Source organism: Ostrea edulis, chromosome 7 (assembly GCF_947568905.1).
Source record: "Ostrea edulis chromosome 7, xbOstEdul1.1, whole genome shotgun sequence".
NCBI lineage: Eukaryota > Metazoa > Mollusca > Bivalvia > Ostreida > Ostreidae > Ostrea > Ostrea edulis.
Window position 1 is genome coordinate 68,179,951 of NC_079170.1, and position 13,444 is coordinate 68,193,394.

General features: G+C 36.8%; 1 protein-coding gene across 14 annotated transcripts in view; it reads left to right on the forward strand.

Moving 5' to 3' along the window:
* LOC125677925 (ankyrin repeat domain-containing protein 26-like) overlaps nt 1-13,444 on the forward strand; it is a 101,396-nt gene that overhangs the window by 7,530 nt on the left and 80,422 nt on the right. For 7 of the 14 annotated variants that reach the window (XM_056145168.1, XM_056145170.1, XM_056145175.1 and 4 more), the window contains exons 3-12: nt 859-1,032; nt 1,179-1,291; nt 2,526-2,620; nt 6,350-6,574; nt 6,756-6,859; nt 7,305-7,325; nt 10,374-10,443; nt 10,808-11,034; nt 11,460-11,546; nt 12,330-12,408. In XM_056145168.1, coding sequence (XP_056001143.1) covers nt 859-1,032; nt 1,179-1,291; nt 2,526-2,620; nt 6,350-6,574; nt 6,756-6,859; nt 7,305-7,325; nt 10,374-10,443; nt 10,808-11,034; nt 11,460-11,546; nt 12,330-12,408 — 1,195 coding nt within the window. The remainder of the gene's footprint in view (nt 1-858; nt 1,033-1,178; nt 1,292-2,525; nt 2,621-6,349; nt 6,575-6,755; nt 6,860-7,304; nt 7,326-10,373; nt 10,444-10,807; nt 11,035-11,459; nt 11,547-12,329; nt 12,409-13,444) is intronic. The other 7 variants (XM_056145169.1, XM_056145172.1, XM_056145178.1 and 4 more) reach the window with 1 other exon arrangement.

Genomic DNA, 13,444 nt, shown 5'->3' on the forward strand with positions numbered 1-13,444 from the left:
CGAAGATAACAGGTAATAATCATTTTAACCAGAGGTGCTAATTGACGATAGACGAGCCTGCAACCCAATCACCAAATAATACCCCAAATAACTTACTGTTAAGAGGTGCATATACCGTAAATCTGGATATTTTTGCGTCAGTTTATTTTTGCGAATTTGAGTAAAATTAAGCCTAAATATTTATTTTTGTGTTTCTTATTTTTGCGAATTTATGTTAAAAAAAAAAAAAGTGTGTGAAACATCATTGGTAGAATTATTTTTGAGAAAAATATTTTTGCGAATCCAACTGACTCGCAAAAACGCTTAAAATTAATTGACAGCTAAAATAACCAGATTTACAGTATTAGTGTTTGATTTAGTTTTGAACAGAAGAAAATGAGAAAAGGGAAGGGTGACGATAAAAGTGTTGTCTCATATGATCAATTTATAGTACTGTAAAGGGGAAATATTCACTTGGGTTTTATTTTCGCTCTATTGGCAATTTTATTTACGATTGCGAAAATAAAACCATTACAAAGTGCTGTTTAAAGTATTTGGGGGTGTGAGCTAGTTCATTCATGAGAAGGGGTTTATCTGCGAAATTTAAACCATCGTGAAATACCGAACAATAAAAATCGTGAAATTTTAGCCCTGCAAAAGTAAAGCCAGCACCAGTATATGTACATGTATGATATCTTGTGATTCATAGTAATTATGTGCATGTAATTACATTTCGGTATTTAGTATATGTGCATGTATTACAATTTATTTACTGACAAACTTACAGACATTGTCTTCTGAGGTTTCATATGTAGCAAATTACAGGATTGCATTAATGAACTTGATATTAAGTGACTTTTCTATTGATGTCCTTTGTAGGCGGTGGAATGTGGCCATGACGACTGTGTGAAGTTATTAATAGAACACAACGCCCAGCTGGATACTGTGGATAGGAAAGGAAACTCCGCTGTACATCTGGCTGTGCTTTACAACCATCCCAGAATTGTCAAAATTCTCACGGAGAGAGGGGCCACGGTCAATTTACGGAACAAGGTTCATATGAAAATGCACAACCGAACATGATCAATGTTAACTTTGATATTGGAGATACAGAAATGTAATACCAAATAACTAAAGCAAAAATTCTTATTATTCAAAGTATATTACTTGTAAACTTTAATAATTGATCTTTTTTTAAGACTGAGGAGGGGTTAGCTCCCTTGCACATGTCCATACAACTGAAAAGGGAAGAAATCACTAAGATCTTGCTGATAGCAAAAGCAAATCCAGATATACAGGATCTTCTAGGCAGGTAAGTCAGATCCAGATATAGAGCTAGGCAGGTAAGTCAGATCCAGATATAGAGCTAGGCAGGTAAGGCAGATCCAGATATAGAGCTAGGCAGGTAAGGCAGATCCAGATATAGAGCTAGGCAGGTAAGGCAGATCCAGATATAGAGCTAGGCAGGTAAGGCAGATCCAGATATAGAGCTAGGCAGGTAAGTCAGATCCAGATATAGAGCTAGGCAGGTAAGGCAGATCCAGATATAGAGCTAGGCAGGTAAGTCAGATCCAGATATAGAGCTAGGCAGGTAAGGCAGATCCAGATATAGAGCTAGGCAGGTAAGTCAGATCCAGATATAGAGCTAGGCAGGTAAGTCAGATCCAGATATAGAGCTAGGCAGGTAAGTCAGATCCAGATATAGAGCTAGGCAGGTAAGTCAGATTCAGATATAGAGCTAGGCAGGTAAGTCAGATCCAGATATAGAGCTCGGCAGGTAAGTCAGATCCAGATATAGAGCTAGGCAGGTAAGGCAGATCCAGATATAGAGCTAGGCAGGTAAGTCAGATCCAGATATAGAGCTAGGCAGGTAAGTCAGATCCAGATATAGAGCTAGGCAGGTAAGTCAGATCCAGATATAGAGCTAGGCAGGTAAGGCAGATCCAGATATAGAGCTAGGCAGGTAAGGCAGATTCAGATATAGAGCTAGGCAGGTAAGTCAGATCCAGATATAGAGCTAGGCAGGTAAGGCAGATCCAGATATAGAGCTAGGCAGGTAAGTCAGATCCAGATATAGAGCTAGGCAGGTAAGTCAGATTCAGATATAGAGCTAGGCAGGTAAGGCAGATCCGGATTTAGAGCTAGGCTGATCAGGATATAACAGAACTAGGCAGGAAGGCAGATCCAGTTTTAGAGCTAGGCAGGTAAGTCAGATCCGGATATAACAAAACTAGGCAGGTAACAATCGAATCATGCTCGTCCTTTGATTGGAGCAGGTACAAATTATTGATCCAGTCTGGACACTCGATTAAAAGTTCAGAAAGGTTTAGAAATCATTATGTGCGTTCTGATGCAAACAATGGCTACACTGAAGTTATAGTATTGGACACATATGATACTAACATTGCTAGTCACTATCAGTATCGCTATGTACCGGTGAAGTTACCGTGTGAGTACAGTGTTTGATACTAACATTGCTAGTCGCTATCAGTATCGCTGTGTACCGGTGAAGTTACCGTGTGAGTACATTGTTGTTTATTTGACAGAACTCCTCTAATGCTGGCCTGCTACGATGGTGCCATTACACCCATCAGAATGCTGCTGCAGTTCAATGCCAACACCATCATCAAGGACAAGAAAGGTCAGAGGTCATACAACAGCTGTTTTTAATTGCATAATCAAAATTCTGCCATTTTATTACTTTTAATTGATAGTCTTTGGCATATAAATGTATTTCTGTGTGAAGTTGACTAGACTCATGTAAGTGTATTTCTGTGTGAAGTTGACTTAGACCCATGTAAGTGTATTTCTGTGTGAAGTTGACTAGACTCATATAAGTGTATTTCTGTGTGAAGTTGACTAGACTCATGTAAGTGTATTTCTGTGTGAAGTTGAATTAGACCCATGTAAGTGTATTTCTGTGTGAAGTTGAGTTAGACTCATGTAAGTGTATTTCTGTGTGAAGTTGAGTTAGACCCATGTAAGTGTATTTCTGTGTGAAGTTGAGTTACACCCATGTAAGTGTATTTCTGTGTGAAGTTGACTTACACCCATGTAAGTGTATTTCTGTGTGAAGTTGAGTTACACCCATGTAAGTGTATTTCTGTGTGAAGTTGAGTTAGACCCATGTAAGCGTATTTCTGTGTGAAGTTGACTTAGACCCACATAAGTGTATTTCTGTGTGAAGTTGAGTTAGACTCATGTAAGTGTATTTCTGTGTGAAGTTGACTTAGACTCATATAAGTGTATTTCTGTGTGAAGTTGACTAGACTCATGTAAGTGTATTTCTGTGTGAAGTTGACTTACACTCATGTAAGTGTATTTCTGTGTGAAGTTGAGTTAGACTCATGTAAGTGTATTTCTGTGTGAAGTTGACTTAGACTCATATAAGTGTATTTCTGTGTGAAGTTGACTTAGACTCATATAAGTGTATTTCTGTGTGAAGTTGACTAGACCCACGTAAGTGTATTTCTGTGTGAAGTTGAGTTAGACTCATGTAAGTGTATTTCTGTGTGAAGTTGACTTAGACTCATATAAGTGTATTTCTGTGTGAAGTTGACTAGACTCATGTAAGTGTATTTCTGTGTGAAGTTGAATTAGACCCATGTAAGTGTATTTCTGTGTGAAGTTGAGTTACACTCATGTAAGTGTATTTCTGTGTGAAGTTGACTTAGACCCATGTAAGTGTATTTCTGTGTGAAGTTGAGTTACACCCATGTAAGTGTATTTCTGTGTGAAGTTGACTTAGACCCATGTAAGTGTATTTCTGTGTGAAGTTGACTTACACCCATGTAAGTGTATTTCTGTGTGAAGTTGAGTTAGACTCATGTAAGTGTATTTCTGTGTGAAGTTGACTTAGACTCATATAAGTGTATTTCTGTGTGAAGTTGACTTAGACTCATATAAGTGTATTTCTGTGTGAAGTTGACTAGACCCACGTAAGTGTATTTCTGTGTGAAGTTGAGTTAGTCTCATGTAAGTCTATTTCTGTGTGAAGTTGACTTAGACTCATATAAGTGTATTTCTGTGTGAAGTTGACTAGACTCATGTAAGTGTATTTCTGTGTGAAGTTGAATTGGACCCATGTAAGTGTATTTCTGTGTGAAGTTGAGTTACACTCATGTAAGTGTATTTCTGTGTGAAGTTGACTTAGACCCATGTAAGTGTATTTCTGTGTGAAGTTGAGTTACACCCATGTAAGTGTATTTCTGTGTGAAGTTGAGTTAGACCCATGTAAGTGTATTTCTGTGTGAAGTTGACTTAGACTCATATAAGTGTATTTCTGTGTGAAGTTGACTAGACTCATGTAAGTGTATTTCTGTGTGAAGTTGAATTAGACCCATGTAAGTGTATTTCTGTGTGAAGTTGAGTTACACCCATGTAAGTGTATTTCTGTGTGAAGTTGAGTTAGACCCATGTAAGTGTATTTCTGTGTGAAGTTGACTTACACCCATGTAAGTGTATTTCTGTGTGAAGTTGACTTACACCCATAAAAGTGTATTTCTGTGTGAAGTTGAGTTAGACTCATGTAAGTGTATTTCTGTGTGAAGTTGAGTTAGACTCATGTAAGTGTATTTCTGTGTGAAGTTGAGTTAGACTCATGTAAGTGTATTTCTGTGTGAAGTTGACTTACACCCATGTAAGTGTATTTCTGTGTGAAGTTGAGTTAGACTCATGTAAGTGTATTTCTGTGTGAAGTTGACTTACACCCATGTAAGTGTATTTCTGTGTGAAGTTGACTAGACTCATGTAAGTGTATTTCTGTGTGAAGTTGAATTAGACCCATGTAAGTGTATTTCTGTGTGAAGTTGAGTTACACTCATGTAAGTGTATTTCTGTGTGAAGTTGAGTTACACCCATGTAAGTGTATTTCTGTGTGAAGTTGAGTTACACCCATGTAAGTGTATTTCTGTGTGAAGTTATGTTACACCCATGTAAGTGTATTTCTGTGTGAAGTTGAGTTAGACCCATGTAAGCGTATTTCTGTGTGAAGTTGACTTAGACCCACGTAAGTGTATTTCTGTGTGAAGTTGAGTTAGACTCATGTAAGTGTATTTCTGTGTGAAGTTGAGTTAGACTCATATAAGTGTATTTCTGTGTGAAGTTGACTAGACTCATGTAAGTGTATTTCTGTGTGAAGTTGACTTAGACCCATGTAAGTGTATTTCTGTGTGAAGTTGAGTTAGACTCATGTAAGTGTATTTCTGTGTGAAGTTGACTTAGACTCATATAAGTGTATTTCTGTGTGAAGTTGACTTAGACTCATATAAGTGTATTTCTGTGTGAAGTTGACTAGACCCACGTAAGTGTATTTCTGTGTGAAGTTGAGTTAGACTCATGTAAGTGTATTTCTGTGTGAAGTTGACATAGACTCATATAAGTGTATTTCTGTGTGAAGTTGACTAGACTCATGTAAGTGTATTTCTGTGTGAAGTTGAATTAGACCCATGTAAGTGTATTTCTGTGTGAAGTTGAGTTACACTCATGTAAGTGTATTTCTGTGTGAAGTTGACTTAGACCCATGTAAGTGTATTTCTGTGTGAAGTTGAGTTACACCCATGTAAGTGTATTTCTGTGTGAAGTTGACTTAGACCCATGTAAGTGTATTTCTGTGTGAAGTTGACTTACACCCATGTAAGTGTATTTCTGTGTGAAGTTGACTTACACCCATAAAAGTGTATTTCTGTGTGAAGTTGAGTTAGACTCATGTAAGTGTATTTCTGTGTGAAGTTGAGTTAGACTCATGTAAGTGTATTTCTGTGTGCAGTTGACTTACACCCATGTAAGTGTATTTCTGTGTGAAGTTGACTTAGACCCATGTAAGTGTATTTCTGTGTTAAGTTGACTTAGACTCATGTAAGTGTATTTCTGTGTGAAGTTGACTTACACCCATGTAAGTGTATTTCTGTGTGAAGTTGAGTTAGACTCATGTAAGTGTATTTCTGTGTGAAGTTGACTTACACCCATGTAAGTGTATTTCTGTGTGAAGTTGACTAGACTCATGTAAGTGTATTTCTGTGTGAAGTTGAGTTACACTCATGTAAGTGTATTTCTGTGTGAAGTTGACTTAGACTCATGTAAGTGTATTTCTGTGTGAAGTTGACTTACACCCATGCGAATGACTCCTCTATCATCACAAGTAAAACTATGCACAAAACAGGTGTGGGGTTTCATTCTGTCTGCTGTAAATTTTACTTTGTCTTATCTGTCGGTAGGTGTGGTCTGGTGACTTTGTTTTGCGTGTCGGTAGGTTTCTATTTCCGTGGAGCTTGATCTGCTGTAAGCTTGACTTTGTTTTGCGTGTCGGTAGGTTTCTATTTCTGTGGAGCTTGATCCGCTGTAAACTTGACTCTGTCTTGTGTGTCGGTAGGTTTCACGGCCGAGGACATGGCCAACATGACTGGACAGTATGCAGCAGCCCAGCTTTTGAGTGACCATGCCATGAAGCTTCGAAGGTCTACAGGTGGTGGCAGCATCGCAGGTAGTATCACCCCTAGGGAGACCCCACGAGGATCGATGGGTGCATCAAGTGCCTCCACCACCCCCAGAGACCCCTCCCTGACCAACATGTTACCTGCAAATAACATCGACAAAGGTAGGCTCATCTGTTGATATGTATGCAAATGGAGTCATCTTACTGTTTTGATCGAATCATAAGAGGGTTTTTAGAATTTAGTTGAAATCTAGACCATTTCATGAACTATGAACAGAAGGGGAAAAAAAAAGATGAAAAGAATTTGAATTGAACGGAATTGTGTGAATGAATTTTTCCACAGACGACTCAGAGGAGGAAACTACACAAAGCAGAATCTCACACAGTCAGCAGGACGATTCCTGGGCAGATGACAGCATCAGCCTCGGGCCGGACACCAAGAAAAAGGTACTAGTTTATATGGAAATATTTGGTCAAAATTCTATCAATGTATTTTGACATCTGCTGAACTTAAGAACCTATGGGGGAAAAATATGAATTGCATAAATGTCAAGAAGGTTTGGGAGGGATCTTGTTGTACGTAGTGCCTAAGTGATTTGAATGTAGTGATCTGCATGAACTGTGAATGTGAAGAATATAGTCTGAGATTGCATGAAAACACACTTATGTTGTAAAAGAGAGGTGCACTGTGTTTATTTAGACGTGATCTGTGTATATGTAATCAATTACCAATATATTAAGATATTACACGATAGTACATTAATTTAGAGGGTGCTTATAATATGAGAGATATTACACGATAGTACATTAATTTAGAGGGTGCTTAATATGAGATATTACATGATAGCACATTAATTTAGAGGGTGCTTAATATGAGAGATCCCTTTTGTAGAGAGTTATGCAAAATATTCCTGTAAGTTGTGATTGGTTTTCTTGCCGAGTGAAGCTTTTTGATTTTTTCTGTGAATGCATTTAACTGAAGGCTCGTTGTGTGAATACCTGTAGTCACCTGATTACAAAACTACATTCTCCACAGACACAAAGAAATAGGTCACGATTGATTCTTAATTAACACGCTTAAAATGCAGTATTCAGCACTAATTGCAATCATTAATAAAATTTGTATGTCCAGTTTCTTTTTGCTGTGTTAATAATCAGGTACAGTACATATATTGAGTACCTTAAAGATATCGTCCCTGTGTATGAGTAACTCCTGGAAGATATCGTCCCTGTGTATGAGTAACTCCTGGAAGATATTGTCCCTGTGTATGAGTAACTCCTATTGTCCCTGTGTATGAGTAACTCCTATTGTCCCTGTGTATGAGTAACTCCTGGAAGATATTGTCCCTGTGTATGAGTAACTCCTGGAAGATATCGTCGAGATATTGTCGAGTGGTTGGCTTTGTCAGTCACCAGCATGCATGTTCAACGTCTGATTTAACACATGAAGAAATGTCTAGACGGCTTCGTTTTATGTGATGACATGTAGCTGTATTGAAATGTCTAGACAGCTTTGTTTTATGTAATAAGATCTGTGTATGAATGAGCTTGATTGTCTGCTGCAGCAGAACGTTTGAAGAATTAATCATATATCCTCATAGAATGCCTGGATATTTGGTTGTTGACGTACGTTTGTTGTCTATATCAATTTGGTTGATGACGTAAGTTTGTTGACTATATTTATTTGGTTGATGACCTAAGTTGGTTGACTATATTTATGACATTAGGAAGGAGACGGGGACTCAGATTTTGGGATGGACGAGCTCGGTGAAGCTGACGTAAGACTCTCGTGTCATCCATTCTCCAGCGCTGTTTACCTCTGACCCTCTCCCTCTGTTCTATGTGTTGTCCTCACTGTTAGTGATACCTCATATCGAGGCAATTGTTGTGATTTTATTTATCTTTTTATGTATTGTCATCAAAGTATGGCGTGAAGTTCATTTCTGTAGTGAAATTATTCATTCCAAATTATTTATTTCGTAGAAGACTTAAGATTAAATCACACATTTTGTTGTGTCTGCACGTAATATTTCACATTTATTTTATGTCGGTACAGTGTACGGACCTAATGGGTTTCTTACCAATGGTTTTCTGGAAGCAGTTTAAACAATTATCTATTTCTTCTCATGTTGTGATGCATTTATTTCACAATTTTAGTGCACATTTTCTGGTTTGGTCTTTGTTTGCAAAACACATACAATCAAATGCGTAGAAGCTTTGAACTGAAGTATCCGTTTGTTAACAAAAGACGTTCGTTTGTCATCAGTTGATGAAGCCGTTGTTTTATGAACTAAAATGTGTATGTATGACTTACACATGACATGTAAGATATATACATTGCATGACTTACACATGACATGTAAGATGTATACATTGTATGACTTACACATGACACGTAAGATATATACATTGCATGAGTTACACATGACACATAAGATATATACATTGCATGACTTACACATGACACATAAGATATATACATTGCATGACTTACACATGACACATAAGATATATACATTGCATGAGTTACACATGACACGTAAGATATATACATTGCATGAGTTACACATGACACATAAGATATATACATTGCATGACTTACACATGACACATAAGATATATACATTGCATGAGTTACACATGACACATAAGATATATACATTGCATGAGTTACACATGACACATAAGATATATACATTGCATGAGTTACACATGACACATAAGATATATACATTGCATGACTTACACATGACACATAAGATATATACATTGCATGAGTTACACATGACACATAAGATATATACATTGCATGAGTTACACATGACACATAAGATATATACATTGCATGAGTTACACATGACACGTAAGATATATACATTGCATGAGTTACACATGACACGTAAGATATATACATTGCATGAGTTACACATGACACGTAAGATATATACATTGCATGACTTACACATGACACGTAAGATATATACATTGCATGAGTTACACATGACACATAAGATATATACATTGCATGAGTTACACATGACACATAAGATATATACATTGCATGAGTTACACATGACACGTAAGATATATACATTGCATGAGTTACACATGACACGTAAGATATATACATTGCATGACTTACACATGACACGTAAGATATATACATTGCATGACTTACACATGACACGTAAGATATATACATTGCATGACTTACACATGACACGTAAGATATATACATTGCATGAGTTACACATGACACGTAAGATATATACATTGCATGACTTACACATGACACGTAAGATGTATACATTGCATGACTTACACATGACACGTAAGATATATACATTGCATGACTTACACATGACACATAAGATGTATACATTGCATGACTTACACATGACACGTAAGATGTATACATTGCATGACTTACACATGACACGTAAGATCTGATGTAGACATTGTATATTCATCATCTATCAGTAGAGAGCTCCCTTAACATGATGTTTGGTTTGCTTGACAAGAATGTTTTTAGAATTAACAGCAAATTTAAGCATTGAGCAAAGTCTTCGCACATGCTCATTTTAATGAAACATTCTTATTGGTCGTCCTGGTTGTTCGAGTTTCATCAAATATATGACGACATTTCAAAGCTTCCATGCGTCTCATTGTAATGTGTCTAACAAGTCAGTAGAACTGGGAATCAAGGAATGACTCGAAATTCTCTTGTTGATAAAAACAAATAAAACTATCATGGTAAATTCAAGGGAATTAATTGATTTAAAGTCCATATTTTATTACTGTGGTTGAAGAAATTTACAAAAAAAGAAAGATAAACAGTATTCTATTTATAAATTTGTTGTATAATTTGATTATTTGTTGTATAATTTTTATTTTATTACAGCTGAGCAATTTCAGTTAGAAAATGGCTGCTTTAGAATTAATTGACCTTTAACATTTATAGGAGGACGCTCCAAAGATGAGCCTAGCTGCCAAGCTGCCCACATTCCCGGACAGTGAGCCTGACGATGACGGTAGGTCAGACTCGGTATCAGACCTGAGAGAGAGGGGTGTGGGGGACTGAGGGGGTGGGGGGAGGGAGGTACAGGGAGAGAGCACCCCTGTTTTGTGCCGTTTTGGGGACTGTAACCCCATTTTCTGTCAGAAATAGTTTTCCAGATTTAGACAATTGTCCATAATTATTTCATTAAATCTATTAATTATCCGTGTAAGTGAAATTCACTTAATATGTGATCATTGCCCATTATTAATTGAGAGTGCATGAAAATCTAAATGCAGCACCTGTATTGATCTGATATTAATTTTGTGTTCAGTACAAACCAAGCTTAGCGTTTCTCAGTACTTTCAGTACTTTGATTTGTTTATTATAAACAACAGACTTGGAGGAAGATGAGCAGGAGGATCAGAGAGTACCTCCTTCAAACATCCTAGGTCGACAGCAGCAGGGTTCTGTCAAATCTAACCAATCACATACCTCCATCGAGGACAACATTCCGTACGACAGTGGGGAGGAGGAGGATGAGGAGGAGAGGGAACCAGCAAAGAAACGAATGATATCAGTCAATAGGGTTTCGTTCCGAGACGAGTCAGAAATCCGGGAAATCGTAAGATATTCTACATCTACAGTCACAATCGTAACTACGTGTACTCATCTATTTCTGTAACCGCAAGTGAACCTCATATGTAAATCAATGTCATCAGAGTACTGTAGTAATCCGGGAAATCGTAAGATATTCGACATCTAAAGTAGTTTTCCATTAACTGTGGGAGATGTTACTTGTAAGATAAATTTTTATACTACTATAGACGTATTTGCTTTCATGGAGTTATAATTCCGCACATCATCAGTTTTGGTTTGGTCCGCAGGTACGAAATTCTGCTGAATTGCGTGCGGCTTATATTATATTAGTTTACATACTTTGAGTCTGCTGGTATGAAATTACGTGAATTTTATGTGACTGCGGACTTTGAAGAAATAAGTACAATGCGTAAGATAGTACATCTACAGTATTCTGATATCACTTTTCAGACTGACGACAATGACACAACAGACGTCGAGGAGAGTGAAGAATCGGGATCAGGTCCCAAGAGACCCAAACTGGACGACCAACCACAGGTAAGTCATCTATACAGACCCAAACATGGCAAAATTAAAAAAAAAAATGTTTGCTTTCCGTTACTCTCATTAAATCATGTAGTCTAGAATATACTCGTGTTGGGAGATACATGTATTTCGTAGAATATACTCGATGTATCTGGGGTTGCATGTGTTTTGAAGATTGCCTTCAAAAGAGGAAACATGGTTTAATTGATAGAAATCTACTGCGGGTTACGTGTCATTGTATTGAGGGATACATATCAAACAGTGATATCTGGTTTAATTGATAGAAATCTACTGCGGGGTGCGTGTCATTGTATCGAGGGATACATATTAAACGGTGATATGTGGTTTAATTGATAGAAATCTACTGCGGGGTATGTGTCATTGTATCGAGGGATACATATTAAACGGTGATATGTGGTTTAATTGATAGAAATCTACTGCGGGGTATGTGTCATTGTATTGAGGGATACATATTAAACGGTGATATGTGGTTTAATTGATAGAAATCTACTGCGGGGTATGTGTCATTGTATCGAGGGATACATATTAAACGGTGATATGTGGTTTAATTGATAGAAATCTACCGTGGGGTATGTGTCATTGTATTGAGGGATACATATTAAACGGTGATATGTGGTTTAATTGATAGAAATCTACTGCGGGGTACATGTCATTGTATCGAGGGATACATATTAAACGGTGATATGTGGTTTAATTGATAGAAATCTACTGCGGGGTACGTGTCATTGTATCGAGGGATACATATTAAACAGTGTTATGTGGTTTAATTGATAGAAATCTACCGCGGGTTACGTGCCGACTGGTGTGGCCAATTTATCACCGTCTTCCAGCATTGACAGAGAGAAGCAGAGAGGTAACAGTCTATAGTTATTAAGGCTAATTAACGGATTCAGAAGTTAATTACATTCTATGGTTAACTGTCAGAGTTAATTACGATCTATTTTAAACTGGCTGCAGTTATCTGATGTTCATTGCAATCTTTTTCAAACTGTAATGGAAATTATAAATATTTCAAGTTTCATTGATGTTTATTTGGAAATTATCTAAATTTTTTGAAACAGGCTTATATTAATTGTCAATTATCATATTCTGTTTGTTGAAAATAAAGTTTGATAATATTGATAAATAATTTTTGTAATACACAATTTCTGAGATGCACAACTTTTCCCTGATGGTTAATTAACTTAAAGTCTTTCATACGGTTAGATACAAAATATATTTTTTGATCACATGCAGTGAATACAAATGCTTAAATCGCTGTCTTCATGCATATTATGTAAAAGGTGATTACTGGTTGCTATGCAACCACCCAAAATTCAGGGAAATACAATTATGGCAAGGTTATGAATATTTGAAATTGAATTCTCTGGAACAAAAATTGAAATTCACCACTTTTCTTTGTTTAATGTATACCAGCGGCTGATGTAAACAAAATTTACTTACCAAATTTTTATTGTCATCTACATAACCAGTGTATAATATACGTGCATGTACACCATATACAAACCCAGGCATTCAATAGTTATAGGTTATAGACTTTGTATGGGAAAATATGACGACCGAGTTTTTTGGCGCGTAGACAGACCGAGGTTGCGAGGTCCGTCCGCGACAAAAAACGAGGTCGTCATATTTTCCCATACAAAGTCTATAACCTTTTTATTATATACTTTCAATTTCATTTAGAAACTAACAATAATTTATTTTTTACAATTTCTTTATTTGTTTAACTGAGTAAAAGATGAAAAACACGAAAAATTTGAAAATTAACGACGTAGTAATTTGTTTGTGTATTGATTGTGACGTAATGTTTGCGGGCCGGAATGTTTCCGGGCATATATCGTGTGATATATGCCCGCAAACTTTTAAAGAAAAAAGAAGAGATGAAATTG